We start from the raw sequence: 13,532 nt of genomic DNA on the forward strand, positions 1-13,532 counted from the left end.
TGAGACGGAGTTTCACTCTGCCCAGGCTGGAGTGCAATAGCGCAATCGCGGCTCACTGCAACCTCCGCCTACTGGGTTCTAGCAATTCTCCTGCCTCAGCCTCCCCAGTAGCTGGGATTACACATGCCACCATGCCCAGCTAATTTTGTATTTTTAGTAGAGACAGGGTTTCTCCATGTTGGTCAGGCTGGTCTCGAATTCCCGACCTCAGGTGATCCGCCCGCCTAGGCCTTCCAAAGTGCTGGGATTACAGGTGTAAGCCACCACGCCTGGCCCTGGACTAGATTCTTGATGCTGGCACAATCTTACAGGCCAGTTTGGGCTGACCTCCTGCAAGAAGGAGATGTCAGCACAATTGTTTTGGAGCAATCCACCATGCAAACGGAGGACCAGATATGTGACGTGGTGAAAAAGTGCCATCTCAGCTGCTGACAGCTTCCTGTCCCTAGAAAATCCTGGGTGGCCATTGATCTTCTCTAAGTTGGTTTTGTTATTTGCATCAAAAGAAATCTGAGCAATATATATCAAAATACCCGGCAAAGTGCTGAACAGGGCTAGTTTCTTCAAAGCCAAGAATGAGGTAAGGGAGCAAGTATGTACATTTTCCTCAACTTGCCAGGCGGGCATCTCAGGTTCAATGGGGACTAGATGGGAATTCCATTCACAAGGCTGTGTCTGCTTATTTAAGGTCCAAAGAAAGAGCTGATTACCCAAAAATCCCTTACCAATAACATAACTTTATGTTCTATGACAATGACATTTATTTAACACATTATTTCACATTGTACAAATCCTTAGATTCTCTTTATTCACTGGTCCATTTCTACAACAAATACATCCAAAACACTATATAATAAAATTATTTACAACATTTCCAAATGAGAAGATTGCTTTTGCCCCCACTACTGCTATTCACACACAGTACTTCCACGGCACAATACGTCATTAGGAGATCTAAAAATGCTCACCCTGTACTCTAGGCTGCTTAGGAAATGTGAAAACTAATAACATTTATAATGGCATTAGCTCCTTTCAATACAAGACAACATTTTAGAAACCTTGAACTTCAACTTGCAACACCAAAAGGGCTCAACAATCCTGCTTTCCCCATTGCACCTTATGAAACAGGTTGCAGGGACTAGGAAAAGGGCCACATTATTAAAATTACTAACTGTACAGAAATTGATTTAAAAAAGTCACAGCTCAAAATTGCTCTTTGTAAAAGTCACACACATTTACAAGTTATCAAGTCGCAGTCCTGCTTGTTTACTTGGATTTTCTTCGCTTGGATTGCACCACACTGGTTATGTCTGTAGGGGAAAAAAAGGACATGTTCAGTGGAGGTAACTCTTTACAGCAGTGCCCTTTAGACAGTCCACAACAAGCAGGGCAGACCTAAGGGGAGCCCTACTCAACTTGGAATTTGTCTAAGGGGTGCTCTGGATGGAGAGAGTCACAGGTTTTGCTTGATGACTTATGTGGGAAGAGGGTGTGGTCCTGCATTGGGCGGAATTGGGGGAATGTGACAGAGGTGGTGGGCGATGAAGCACACTGACTAGAGAAAGTGCAGGGTGGAGAGAGCCTTTGTAGCTGGGCAATTCACCCACTGTTTCCCTCACCAGTTCTCATCATAAAACGAAGTGTGAATAGACAGACTGACAATGCTTTTGGTGAGAAATCAATGAGTAATGCCATAAGCAAATGAGTAAATTGTGTTAGAGTGCAAAAAAAAACCTGCCTTGGGATCCCTTTTGGAGCCAAGCTATTGTTTCACAGTAAGGAACCATTTTTGTCATGCTATAGTCAAGGTCTAAACAACATGACCATGGGCCGTGTTCAATGTCTACTATGGCCCAGCCAGTTATATCAAGATTGTGGAAGGCTGGGCGTGGTGGCTCACGCCTGTAATCCCAGCACTTTGGGAGGCCGAGGTGGGCAGATTGCCTGAGGTGAGGAGTTCGAGACTAGTTTGGCCAACATGGCGAAACCCCGTCTCTACTAAAAATACATGAAAATTAGCTGGGCATGGCGGCATGCGCCTTAATCCCAGCTACTCAGGAGGCTGAGGCAGGGGAATTGCTTGAACCAGGGAGGTGAAGGTTCCAGTAAGCTGAGATCCCACCACTGTACTGTAGCCTGGGCGACAGAGTGAGACTCTGTCTCAAAAAAAAAAAAAAGACTGTGGATACATACAGTCACGAATGCAATTCAGAATAAGCAACGGCCTGCTCTGAGCCCAAGTGAGCCTGAAGGCTTCATGGAGGAGGTGGGAACTGAGTGATTTACACACACAATGACAGTGACATAAAGGGAAATGACTATGTTTTGATTCCTTTAGTTTCTCTTGTACTATCAGTGTTTTAACTTAATCTTATGCCAGACTTAAACTGTGTTTCTTAAAAACGTTTTGGCCAGGTGTGATGGCTCACCCCTGTAATCCCAACACTTTGGAAGACTGAGGCAGGAGGCTCACTTGAGCCCAGAAGTTTTGAGGCCAGCCTGGGCAAGATGGTGAGAACCCATCTCTACAAAAAGAAAAGAATTAGCTGGGCGTGGTGGCACATGCCTGTAGTCCCAGCTACTCAAGAGACCAAGGTGGGAGGATCACTTGAGCCCAGGAATTCATGGCTGAAGGAGTTCAAGGCTGAAGTGAGCTATGTTCATGCCACTGTACTCCAGCCTGGGTGACAGAGACCCTGTCTGTATTAAAAAAAAAAAAAAAAAATTCTACACAAAGTTATGGCAGAGTACAGTGAATAGCTTGAAGCTCTCCAAATGTAAACACTTCTTTAGAATCTCATATTGACTTCAAAAGGTCACATTTATTTCATATTCTGGTTTTAATATGAAAATAATGTTCTAAAATTACTTCTCATCAAGGAGAAAAAAATACTTCTAATATATCAATATAAAAGATGAATCAGATTTACCCATTTCTGGTAACTAGGCTGAATTTTCTGATACTGCATGTTAGGTTGCATTCAAGGCAAATTTTCCTTTGTCTTTTGTATCATAATATTTTGTGAACCCAGACTCTAATAAATATGTAGATTGTAAGGAAAAATTTTACTACTCTGTTAGCTAAGGTGACTGCTAAGAAGTGAGGCCTAGGCCAGGCGCGGTGGCTCATGCCTGTAATCCCAGCACTTTGGGAGTCTGAGGTGGGTGGATCACCTGAGGTCAGGAGTTCAAGAGCAGCCTGACCAACGTGGAGAAACCCCATCTCTACTAAATAATACAAAATTAGCCAGGTGTAGTGGTGCATGCCTGTAATCCCAGTTACTCGGGAGGCTAAGGCAGGAGAATTGCTTGAGCCTGGGAGGGAGGTTGTGGTGAGCTGAGATTGCGCCATTGCACTCCAGCTTGGGCAACAAGATCGAGACTCCATCTCAAAAAATAAAATAAAATAAAATAAATAAAAAGAAGTGAGGTCTAGATGAATTTCCAAGAGGTGCCCAGTACAGTAATTTCATTCAGGCCTCTGTTGGTGGAAATTTCAGTATGTTTGTCTTCTCAAAGGTCATGTTTTTTTGGTCCCATGTGGTAGAATCAGTCTTTCTGATTTACTCATTAGTCTTTTACTAATCAGAAGACAGTTAATCTGCCGGGATGTTAATAATGGTGTTATTTTAATTCATGTAAATTAAGAGTCTCACACAGCCCACATAACTCCCTAAAATCAACTCTTCAGGTCCAAATCTCAAGCTTTATTTTCACTGCAGCAAATCTGTCATCTGCAGTAAAAATAGGCAGCATTTTTGTCTTGACACTGTTCATCCTCAGAAAAACATTCATTAATTAGGTCAACTTTGGAAGCTTTTCCCTTGTTGTGATATGAAGGATCAAGTGGTATGTCTGAGAAACATATGTGGCTGGGAAAAGAAGTGGGTAGTGGGGTGTGGGGGAGAAGCAACCTCAGGCTCCCCCTCCTTCCTTGCTTGTTCCCATTTGTCACTGCTCCGAAGCACCCAATGAACTGGTAGGTTGCCTCTGAGCATGAATCAATGAGTGGGGTCAGGAATAAACAAATGACTTGTGCTAGAAACTGCAAAAAAACCCACAAACACACCATTAAAAACCCTCATCTTTTGGATACTGTGGTTGGTGGGGAGAAGGATGTACTTTCATACTTCCATGAGGAAAAAAATAAATTTTAAACTGAGTTTGAAGTCTCTATCACCTTCCCTGGATAAATCCAGTCAATCTGAGACATAGAGCAAACCTCAGACTCAACATGTCTAAAACGAAACTTGGGATTTTCACTTCCAACAGTGAGGTCCTTTGCCACTGTTTCCTATCATGTCTGAAAAAAAATCTGTCTGAAAAAAACATTTTTTGATGAGTTTTTTTGTTTTGGTAGTTGATTTTATATTCCCTCCAAAATGTTACCACTTTTACTACTCTAATGAATAGGCAAATTACCTTTTTTTTTTTTGAGATGGAGTCTTGCAAATTACTTTTTTTTTGAGACAGTCTCGCACTGTCGCCCAGGCTGGAGTGCAGTGGTGCGATCTGAACTCACTGCAACCTCCACCCCCTGGGTTCAAGCAATTCTCCTGCCTCAGCCTCCCTAGTAGCTGGGATTACAGGCATGCACTACCACACCCAGCTAATGCTTGTATTTTTAGTATAGATGGGGTTTCGCCATGTTGGCCAGGCTGATCTCAAATTCCTCACCTCAACTGATCTGCCCACCTCGGCCTCCCAGAGCGTTGGGATTACAGAAGTGAGCCACTGAGCCTGGCCACAAATTACTTTAAGGTAAGAAATTCTAGGTTAAGTGATGTAGAGGCTAATGATCCAGTCAGGGTGTACCTCAGACTGTGACTGGCACACTGTTCCTAAAGGCTGCCTGGCCTGACTGTGAACCTACCTTCAGTTTTTTAACCATCAGGGATTTTACGAAATTAGTGTTTCTTCACAGATAGACAAATAGTTCAAACTCTAGCAGTGTAGTCAGATCATTTATATCCATGTCTTAGAACCAACTGGGTGGTAAAGAACTGGGTCAATAATAGTCTTTTGGGTGACTGTCCAACTATGTCACTGGGGGAACATTTAAATTTGTAACCTAATAAAGGGATTTTTCAGCCTGGTTGCCTCATTTTGACCTTAAGCAAATTTGACCAAATCTACAGTACAAGGCTCTACTTAATCCTCTAGTATGTGACCTCTACCATCCAAGGAGCTTTAGAAATGGACTTTGACCTTGCTCACATCATTGTGCCTTTCACTGTACTATTTCTACCCGAGACGTCTAAGTAACGGTAAAAAATTCTGGAAATCGGTGAGATGCAGTGGCTCACACCTCTAATCCCAGAACTTTGATTAGCAGAGGTGGGCAGATCACTTGAGGTCAGGAGTTCAAGACCAGCCTGGCCAACAAGGTGAAACCCCATCTCTTCTAAAAATACAAAAATTAGCCGGGCGTGGTGGTGCATGCCTGTAGTCCCAGCTATTCGGGAGGCTGAGCCAGCAGAATCACTTGAACCCAGGAGGCAGAGGTTGCAGTGAGCCGAGATCAAGTCACTGCACTCCAGCCTGGGTGACAGAGCAAGACTCTGTCTCAAAACAAACAAACAAAAACATTCTGGAAATTTTCCTTCACAATTTGCATGGTTGGTTTCTAAATGAAGCTACTAGAGTACAGTTTCAGGTGGTTACTCTTCAGGGTTTTCTCCCACGACATTATCAATGTATGTTCACTTGCATATCTACAATAATACTTCTGTTTTAATTCAGTATATCTTTATACCCTGTGTTTTTTTAGACAGTTGCTTCACTGGCTGTGGGTAGGGTGGGGCTATCACCTACTTTGTTGTCACAGGGACACCCAGGGCTGCTGATAATTACAGCTTGCTCTGAACTTTCCTTAAATTAACATATTTTCCTGGTTCCAAACTTACGCTTTGAACTTCATGTTTTTAACTACCTTTTAAAAAAATAATTACCTTTTTCCCAGTTGAAAATATAACAAAAACTATTCTAAATGGAGGAGTAAATAATGATAATGAAAGCTAGAAAAATCATTTGTGTTTTTGTGGCAAGTTCACCATGTCAGGAAGGAGAACTACTCATTTGCATGTTTGTAAACAACACATCTGATCAGGTGCAATTTTAAAAAGTGATTTGTGGTAGCTAATTTTTGTGTAATTTTAAGTGACCCAACCAACAAAAACAATGGACCAAAGAATGACCAAAAACCATGTGGGCCTTCCTGGACTTGCCCAGAAATCATTCATCCCACCTGCTCTGATCTGGCAGTCTGGCAGGCCTTGGCCAGCATCATGTAAGCAAACTCGGCTCTCGCAGCAGGAGCATGATTAATGTCACTGGTTCTCCAACAATACAAAAACAGCAACACTTTTAATCACAAACTGCTCATAGTGTTTCTCAGCTTCAGAGATTTTCATGAAAAACACAATGTCTCTGATTTTGTTTGCATATGATATATATGACCAAACTCTTATTAAATGCAAAAAGAAGACCCCTTTCCCCCTCAAAACTTTACAAAGTGCTGATTCTGCAGGAAGATACTTCACTCATATTTCAGGTACCCAGCACTGCATATGTCCCCACATTTGAGGTGCATCCATTTTAGAAACCAGCTTGATATTTGGTGATCACATTCTGGGTATGGGTTTAAATACAATCACAGTAAATTATTTTATAACTTGGTTCACATTTTTGGATACAATATACAGGCCAAAAATACATATAATTATTCTTTAATTTGGCTCCAAGAGCTTTAATACTGAAAAACCAAAAGAGCTACAGTACTCATTTCTGATTTAAAAGGTAACTGTGATACTATGATATATATTTTTTGGTTTTTGTCCCACGTTCCTGGCTCACAGCTCCTATAACTCTTGTAATTTCCTAAGTGAGCAATCTTTTGTTAAAATATTTGGCCTTTTGCCCATGGTTCCTGAAACAGCTCTGAGGTTGAGTTGATCACAAATGGCCAACTCTTTTATCAATTATGCCTATGTAATGAAGCCCCACTAAAAACCCAAAAGGGACCTACCTCCCCTTCCCCTTCTTCCTCCATACAAAAAACAAAAACAAAACAAAAACAAACAAACCGCAAAACCCACAAAAGGACTGAATTCCGGGGCTTCCCAGAAGGTGAACAAGAACACATCTACCTGCTAAGAGGGTGGTGCACCAACTCCACAGGGATGGAAGCTTCTACACTTGGGACCCATCCAGACCTTGCCCTACGTATCTCTTCATCTGGCTGTTCATTTCTATTCTTTAAAACAGTGGTCCCCAACCTTTTTGGCACGGACTGGGGGTTGGGGGGAGATGGTTTCAGGATGAAACTGTTCCACCTCAGATTATCAGGCATTAGTTAGATTCTCATAAGGACCATGCAACCTAGATCCCTCGCATGCACAGTTTATAGTAGTGTTCACACTCCTATGAGAATCTAATGTCACCTCTGATTTGACAGGAGATGGAGCTCAGGCAGTAATGCTCGCTTGCTCACCACTCACCTCCTGCTGTGCGACCCAGTTCCTAACAGGCCACAGACCACTACCAGCCAGTCCATGGCCCAGGGATTGGGGACCACTGCTTTAAAATATCAGCAGGGCAGAGTGGCTCACGCCTGTAATCCCAGCACTTTGGGAGGCGAAGGTGGGAGGATCACTTGAGCCCAGGAGTTCTAGACCAGCCTGGGCAACATGGTGAGTCCTGTTTCTACAAAAAATAAAGAATTTAGCTAGCCATGGTGGTATGTGCCTGTAGTCTCAATTACTCAGGAGGCTAAGGCAGGAGGCTTGCTTGAGCCCAAGAGTTTGAGGCTGCAGTGAGTGATGATAGTGCCATTGCACTCTAGCCTGGGTGACACAGTGAGACCCTGTCTCAAAAAAAAAAAAAAAGCTGGCTGGGCATGGTGGCTCATGCCTGTAATCCCAGCACTTTGGGAGGCCGAGGCAGGTGGATCATTTGAGGTTAGGAGTTCGAGACCAGCCTGGCCAACATGGTGAAACCCTATCTCTACTAAAAATATAAAAATTAGCTGGGTGTGGTGGTACACGCCTGTAATCCCAGCTACTTGGGAGGCTGAGGCACAAGAATTGCTTGAATCTGGGAGGTGGAGGCTGCAATGAGCCAAGATCACACCACTGCACTCCAGCCTGGGCGATGGAGTGAGACTCCATCTAAAAAAAAAATAAATAAAAATAAAATAAAAGTAAAAATTTTAAAAAAACTTTCATATGGGAGGCCAGTGTGGGAGGATCACTTGAGGCTAGGAGCTCAAGATCAGCCTGGACACACAGGGAGACCCCATCTCTACAAAAAAATTAAAAAATTAGCCCGGCATGGCGATGCACACCTGTAGTTCCAGCTACTTGGGAAGCTGAGGCAGAAGGATCATTTAAACTCAGGAGTTCAAGGTTGCAGTGAGCCATGATCATGCCACTGTACTCTAGCCTGGGTGACACAGTGAGAACCTGTCTCAAATGGAAAAAAAAAAAAGGCCAGGCGAGGGGGGCTCACACCAGTAATTCCAGCACTTTGGGAGGCCAAGGCAGGTGAATCACTTGAGGTCAGGACTTCGAGACCAGCCTGGCCAACATGGCGAAACCCCATCTCTACTAAAAAAAATACACACACACCCATACACACAAATTAGCCAAGAATGGTGGTGCAAGCCTCTGTAATGCCAGCAACCTGGGATGTTGAGGCATAAGAATTTCTTGAACCTGGGAGGTGGAGGTTGCAGTGAGCCGAGATTGTGCCACTGCACTCCGGCCTGGGCGACAGAGTAAGACTTTGTCACAAAACAAAACAAAACAAAGCAAGAAAAAAAGAAAGAAAAAGCTGTATAATAAACTGGTAAACATGTTTCCCTGAGTTCTATGAGCCACTCTAGCAAATTAACTGGACCTGGTTAGGAGGGGTTCATGGAAACTCCAATTTTTAGCCAGCTAGTCAGAAGCACAGGCAAAACAACCTGGGGCTTGCGCCTGGCATTGGAAGTGGGCAGCGGTCTTGTAGGACTGAGCCCTCAAACCTGTGGATCTGATACTATCTCCAGGCAGATAGTGTCAGAATTGAATTGGAGGACACCCAGCTGGTGTCTGAGGCAGAACTGATGGCTTGCTTGATGTGTGGGGAAAAAAACACCTTACATCTGGTGTCAGAAGCGTGTTGTGAGAGTATAGCAGGAGAAACTGAGTCTGTTTTTCTACTCATACACAGTAACTTAACCAGGGACAGTTAGAGAATGATGGCCTGAGGTCTTGCGACTGATGCGGTATCTATACATGACTGTGATTCCAGGGGCAGGCCAGAGCTATGCCATTCTTTAGGGAGACATAGCACCCCTCCATGCAAGATCACAAAGCCTGAGAGTCATTATGGCCTCTTCTAAGCCAACTGCTAAGCCTCAAAGCAAGGATGTGCCAGGCATTCCAACATCACCACTGCCACCGTGGGACAATGTTCAGTTTAAGTGTACAGGCTTATTCCCCATCCCCAACACCCCTTAAAAACAGGTTCTAGCGTTCTATCTCTTCTTGGCTGGTAGTCCTCTACAGAGCGGTTCTAGTTTGAGCATCTCTTAACTGTCCCAGCTGCTTCTTAGATTCTTTCTGGTGCCCTGTAAATAACACCTTTAGTACCTTGAGGCTCTGGGCTGAGGTCAAGGTTCCAAAAATCTGGTGTGTAACATCTCTAAAGGCCAATACCTTTTCCCCGCTTTAAAGGTAATTACATACCATATTCTATAGCCTAGAAGATCTTGCTCTTTTGGGAAAGTGAAAGGCTACAAGAACATGCAGAACTGAGGGGAAGATTTTCCCACAGAACTCTAGGCATGTTCCCTTTTATGCTTTAAGTTTAGTACTTCAATATACTGAAAAGTGTGCTCCCTTCCAAACTAGTTTCTGCCTAGAGATGATTCCCAGGGAGGAGGAATGAAGTTATTGGCTTCATATCTCCACCTAAAATGAGGATACCTAAGAGACCCTGACTGTGGTGTACACAGTATTCCTGGAAAAGAAAGAAGGCCCCTCTCACCTTTGCCTCTTAACTCTCCAGCAGGCTGAGTATGGTAATGGTACTTTGTACACCTCAATTTTACCTGTATATGACCTCTGGCCTATTCCCAGAGGCTCTTGTGAGGCATCATGACATTCTTGCCTAGAGACATAACCTGCCAACAGCAGCTGAGTCCTCAGATCCGTGTCTAGTGTCTAGTGTGGGTGCACCAGAATCTGCCTGGTCTTTAGGCTGGCATCCCAATGATACTTGACCATTTCTCAGCAGTCCTGCTGATATCAGGTACTCAGCCAGGATCCCAGCTCTTACCTTACCCAAACTGAACTACTCAAGCTTAGCACATTTCCTAAGAGAATGATCTGGTCACTGCCTCCTCATTCTTCAGGTCTCAGCTTAAATGTCATGTCATTTTTTTCCAGAAAGCCTTCTCTGACCTGGCAGAAGAGCAAGGTATCCCAGCTATATGCTCTTATAGTGCCATGTAATTTTGCTATCATAGCATTTAACATTTAACACAGAGTATTAGAATTCGTCTTTCAATGTGGTGAAGACAGAGACTCTTTTTTTTTTTTTTTTTTTTTGAGATGGAGTCTCACTCTGTTGCCCAGGCTGGAACGCAATGACGCACTCTTGGCTCACTGCAACCTCCACCTCCTGGATTCAAGCAATTCTCCTGCCTCAGGCTCCCGAGTAGCTGGGATTACAGGCGCCCACCACCACACCCAGCTAATTTTTGTATTTTAAGTAGAGAGGGGGTTTCACCATGTTGGTCAGGCTGGTCTCGAACTCCTGACCTCAGGTGATTTACCTGCCTCGGCCTCCCAAAGTGCTGGGATTACAGGCGTGAGCCACAGCACGTGGCTGAGACTCTGTCTTTTCACTATTATAACCTCAGGGCCTGATATGTAGTAAATATTTAATACATATTTGATAGATGGTTTTTCATCTGATAATTACTGATTGGTACATCTCTGTATTTGGCACCATACTAGGCACCAGAGATACAGTAGTTAGCAAAATCAGACATAATCTCCTGCCCTAACCAAGTATACATACTAATTACCTATGTCACAAACTGGCATAAAGTTATAGCTGTGGTATTACGAAGAAGAACCTGGTGCTGTGATTCCCCACAGCAGTGACAACTGAGCTAAGATAAGTAGGAAGGGTGGGACGTTAAGAAGAGAGGTGGGCAGAGAGAAGAGCACTCCCTGCAGTAGCTGCAACATATGCACAGGCTTGTGATCAGAGGAATGAGGACGGCATGTCCGACTTGCCAAGGGAAGTGGGATGAGGCTGGGAGATGACAGGGCTGAGACCACACAGAAGCTTGTGGGCTAGGTTGAAGCTTTTGGACTTTAATCCTAAATGCAATGGTAAATCATTGAAGGGTTTTAAGCTAGTGGGTAGTAGTGAAGATGGAAAAGGGCCATCTGAGATAAAATGGGCAGTTTTTTGTGATGAATTTGATATAAGGGTGAGGGAGAGAGGTATCAAGGAGGACTTGTCTAATGGATAGATGGTGGTGCCATTTATTGAGATGGGGTACAATGGCAGAGGACCTCACTGTTGGAGGTGAAAAATCACAAGTTTGGTTTTAGATATGTTGAGTCTGAGGTTTCAATAAGGATGTGCATGCGGTTGTCTAAGATCTCTAGGGGTCTGTACTAGAAATAGAAATATTTACAAGTCATCTGTGAAAGGCTGTTACTAAAGAAGAGGGGCATGACTGAGATCCATTAGGGAGAAAATACGAATTTGAAGAGAAAAGGTGACTCAGGATCAAAGTCTGAGGAAGGTCACCATCTAATGGCTGGGAAGGGAGACTGAGGAAGAGCAGCTGGAGAGGTGGTAGCAGAAGACAACAGAGAGTTCTTGGTCACAGAACCCAAGGGAAAAGTTAATTCAAAAAGGAGATAGTAGTCAACAGAGAACACTCACAGGGTAAGTTTCTTAAGAAGGTCAGAGGAGATGGGATCAAAGGCATGGATGGAGAAACTGGCCTTAGACTTGAGGAAAGACTGCTGCTCTATTATAGGAAGCACAAAGGAGGATACTGGTAGATTTATTTCTTGGTAGTGGGAAACTGAGGGAATTCTATTTTCTCTGTGAAGAGGTCAGGGTCTCTACCAAGAGAAAGGGGGAGAAAGTATGGACCAGAGGTTTAAAAAGAATAGAGAGTGGGAAAGATAGTTGACCACGGAAACATGGAAAGATAGCTGGGCCATATTCAGGACCTATCTGAAGTGGGTGATCATGAATTTAAAGTGGAATCAGCTGGGCGTGGTGGCTCAGCCTGTAATCCCAGCACTTTAGGAAGCTGAGACGGGCAGATCACTTGAGGTTAGGAGTTCGAGACCAGCCTGGCCAACATGATGAATCCCTGTCTCTACTAAAAATAGAAACATTAGCCAGGTGTGGTGGCATGCACCTGTAATCCCAGCTACTCGGGACGCTGAGGCAGGAGAATCACTTGAACCTGGGAGGCGGAGGTTACAGTAAGCTGAGATCACGCCACTGCACTCCAGCCTGGGCAACAGAATGAGCCTCCATCTCAAAAAAAAAAAAAAAGTGGACTCAAGGCCAGGTGTGGTGGCTCATGCCTGCAATTCCAGCTTTGGAAGGCTGAGGCAGGAGGATTACTTGAGCCCAGGAATTCAAGGCTGCAGTGAGCTGTGATTGTGCCACTGCACTCTAGCCCAGGCAATAAAGTGAGACCCTGTTTCAAAAAAACAAACAAACAAAAACCAACAACAACAACAAAAAAACCAAAACTCAAACACCAGTGGAATAAATCTGCCCTGTTATGTTCTTTTTTCCAGCAGTGCTTGTTGCTCTTGAGTACACACACAGAAAACATACAGTTAAATGAACAAATAAAGGAAGGACCAAACAGGTAGTAGAAGACAAAGACACTTGACACACTTCAGGAATAGAAGCAAAGATGAAGGACAAAGTCTTCTGCTGCTGTGATAAGGACTCTATTCCTCTATTTGACCCACAAATAGCACCCACATCCCACTGCTAACCTTTTGTAGAGCTGGAGGCTGAAGCAGGTCGAGAAGATCGTTTACGATGTCCATTTTCCACACTTTCAGAAGCCACAGTTGGCTCTTCAGTTCGGGAGTTTCTTCGGCTCGGGATTTTGGACTTTTCAACTATCTCTTTGGGCTCACTGCTGACAGAGGGAAGCAAAAAGTTTCCAAGCAGGTGAGGGAACCAGGCCACACAAAAAACCAGCTCTGCAGATAGTTTCATTCATAAAGTAGGAGACTAAGAACTATATAGTTATTCTGGAGAGAAAGCAGTTCAACCTGGGGCAATAAGCACTACTGCCTTCTATATTACTGGGTGTTTAAAAGTGAGTCTAGCTTATTACATTAGTAAAAATAAAATAGTAAAGCATAATGTTGGTGAAATTGTAGAAAAACTGGTAAAAGACATAAAGAAATTGGAACAAAACTCCCCTAATTCCTCACTCATTTTCTTTTCTTTTCCTTTTTTTTTTTTTTTCAGAC

General features: G+C 43.7%; 1 protein-coding gene across 8 annotated transcripts in view; it reads right to left on the reverse strand.

Annotated features, from left to right (window-relative positions):
- Positions 1-743: 743 nt before the first annotated feature.
- Positions 744-13,532, reverse strand: part of NCOA6 (nuclear receptor coactivator 6) — a 110,207-nt gene continuing 97,418 nt past the window's right edge. For 6 of the 8 annotated variants that reach the window (XM_054466745.2, XM_063659157.1, XM_054466742.2 and 3 more), the window contains 2 exons: positions 13,044-13,192; positions 744-1,310 (listed from right to left, as the gene is read on the reverse strand). In XM_054466745.2, coding sequence (XP_054322720.1) covers positions 1,267-1,310; positions 13,044-13,192 — 193 coding nt within the window. In that variant the 3' untranslated portion in view covers positions 744-1,266. Of the gene's footprint in view, positions 1,311-13,043; positions 13,193-13,532 lie in introns of those variants that run through there. The other 2 variants (XM_054466741.2, XR_008496060.2) reach the window with 2 other exon arrangements.

The sequence above is a fragment of the Pongo pygmaeus genome, chromosome 21 (assembly GCF_028885625.2).
Source record: "Pongo pygmaeus isolate AG05252 chromosome 21, NHGRI_mPonPyg2-v2.0_pri, whole genome shotgun sequence".
Taxonomy (NCBI): domain Eukaryota; kingdom Metazoa; phylum Chordata; class Mammalia; order Primates; family Hominidae; genus Pongo; species Pongo pygmaeus.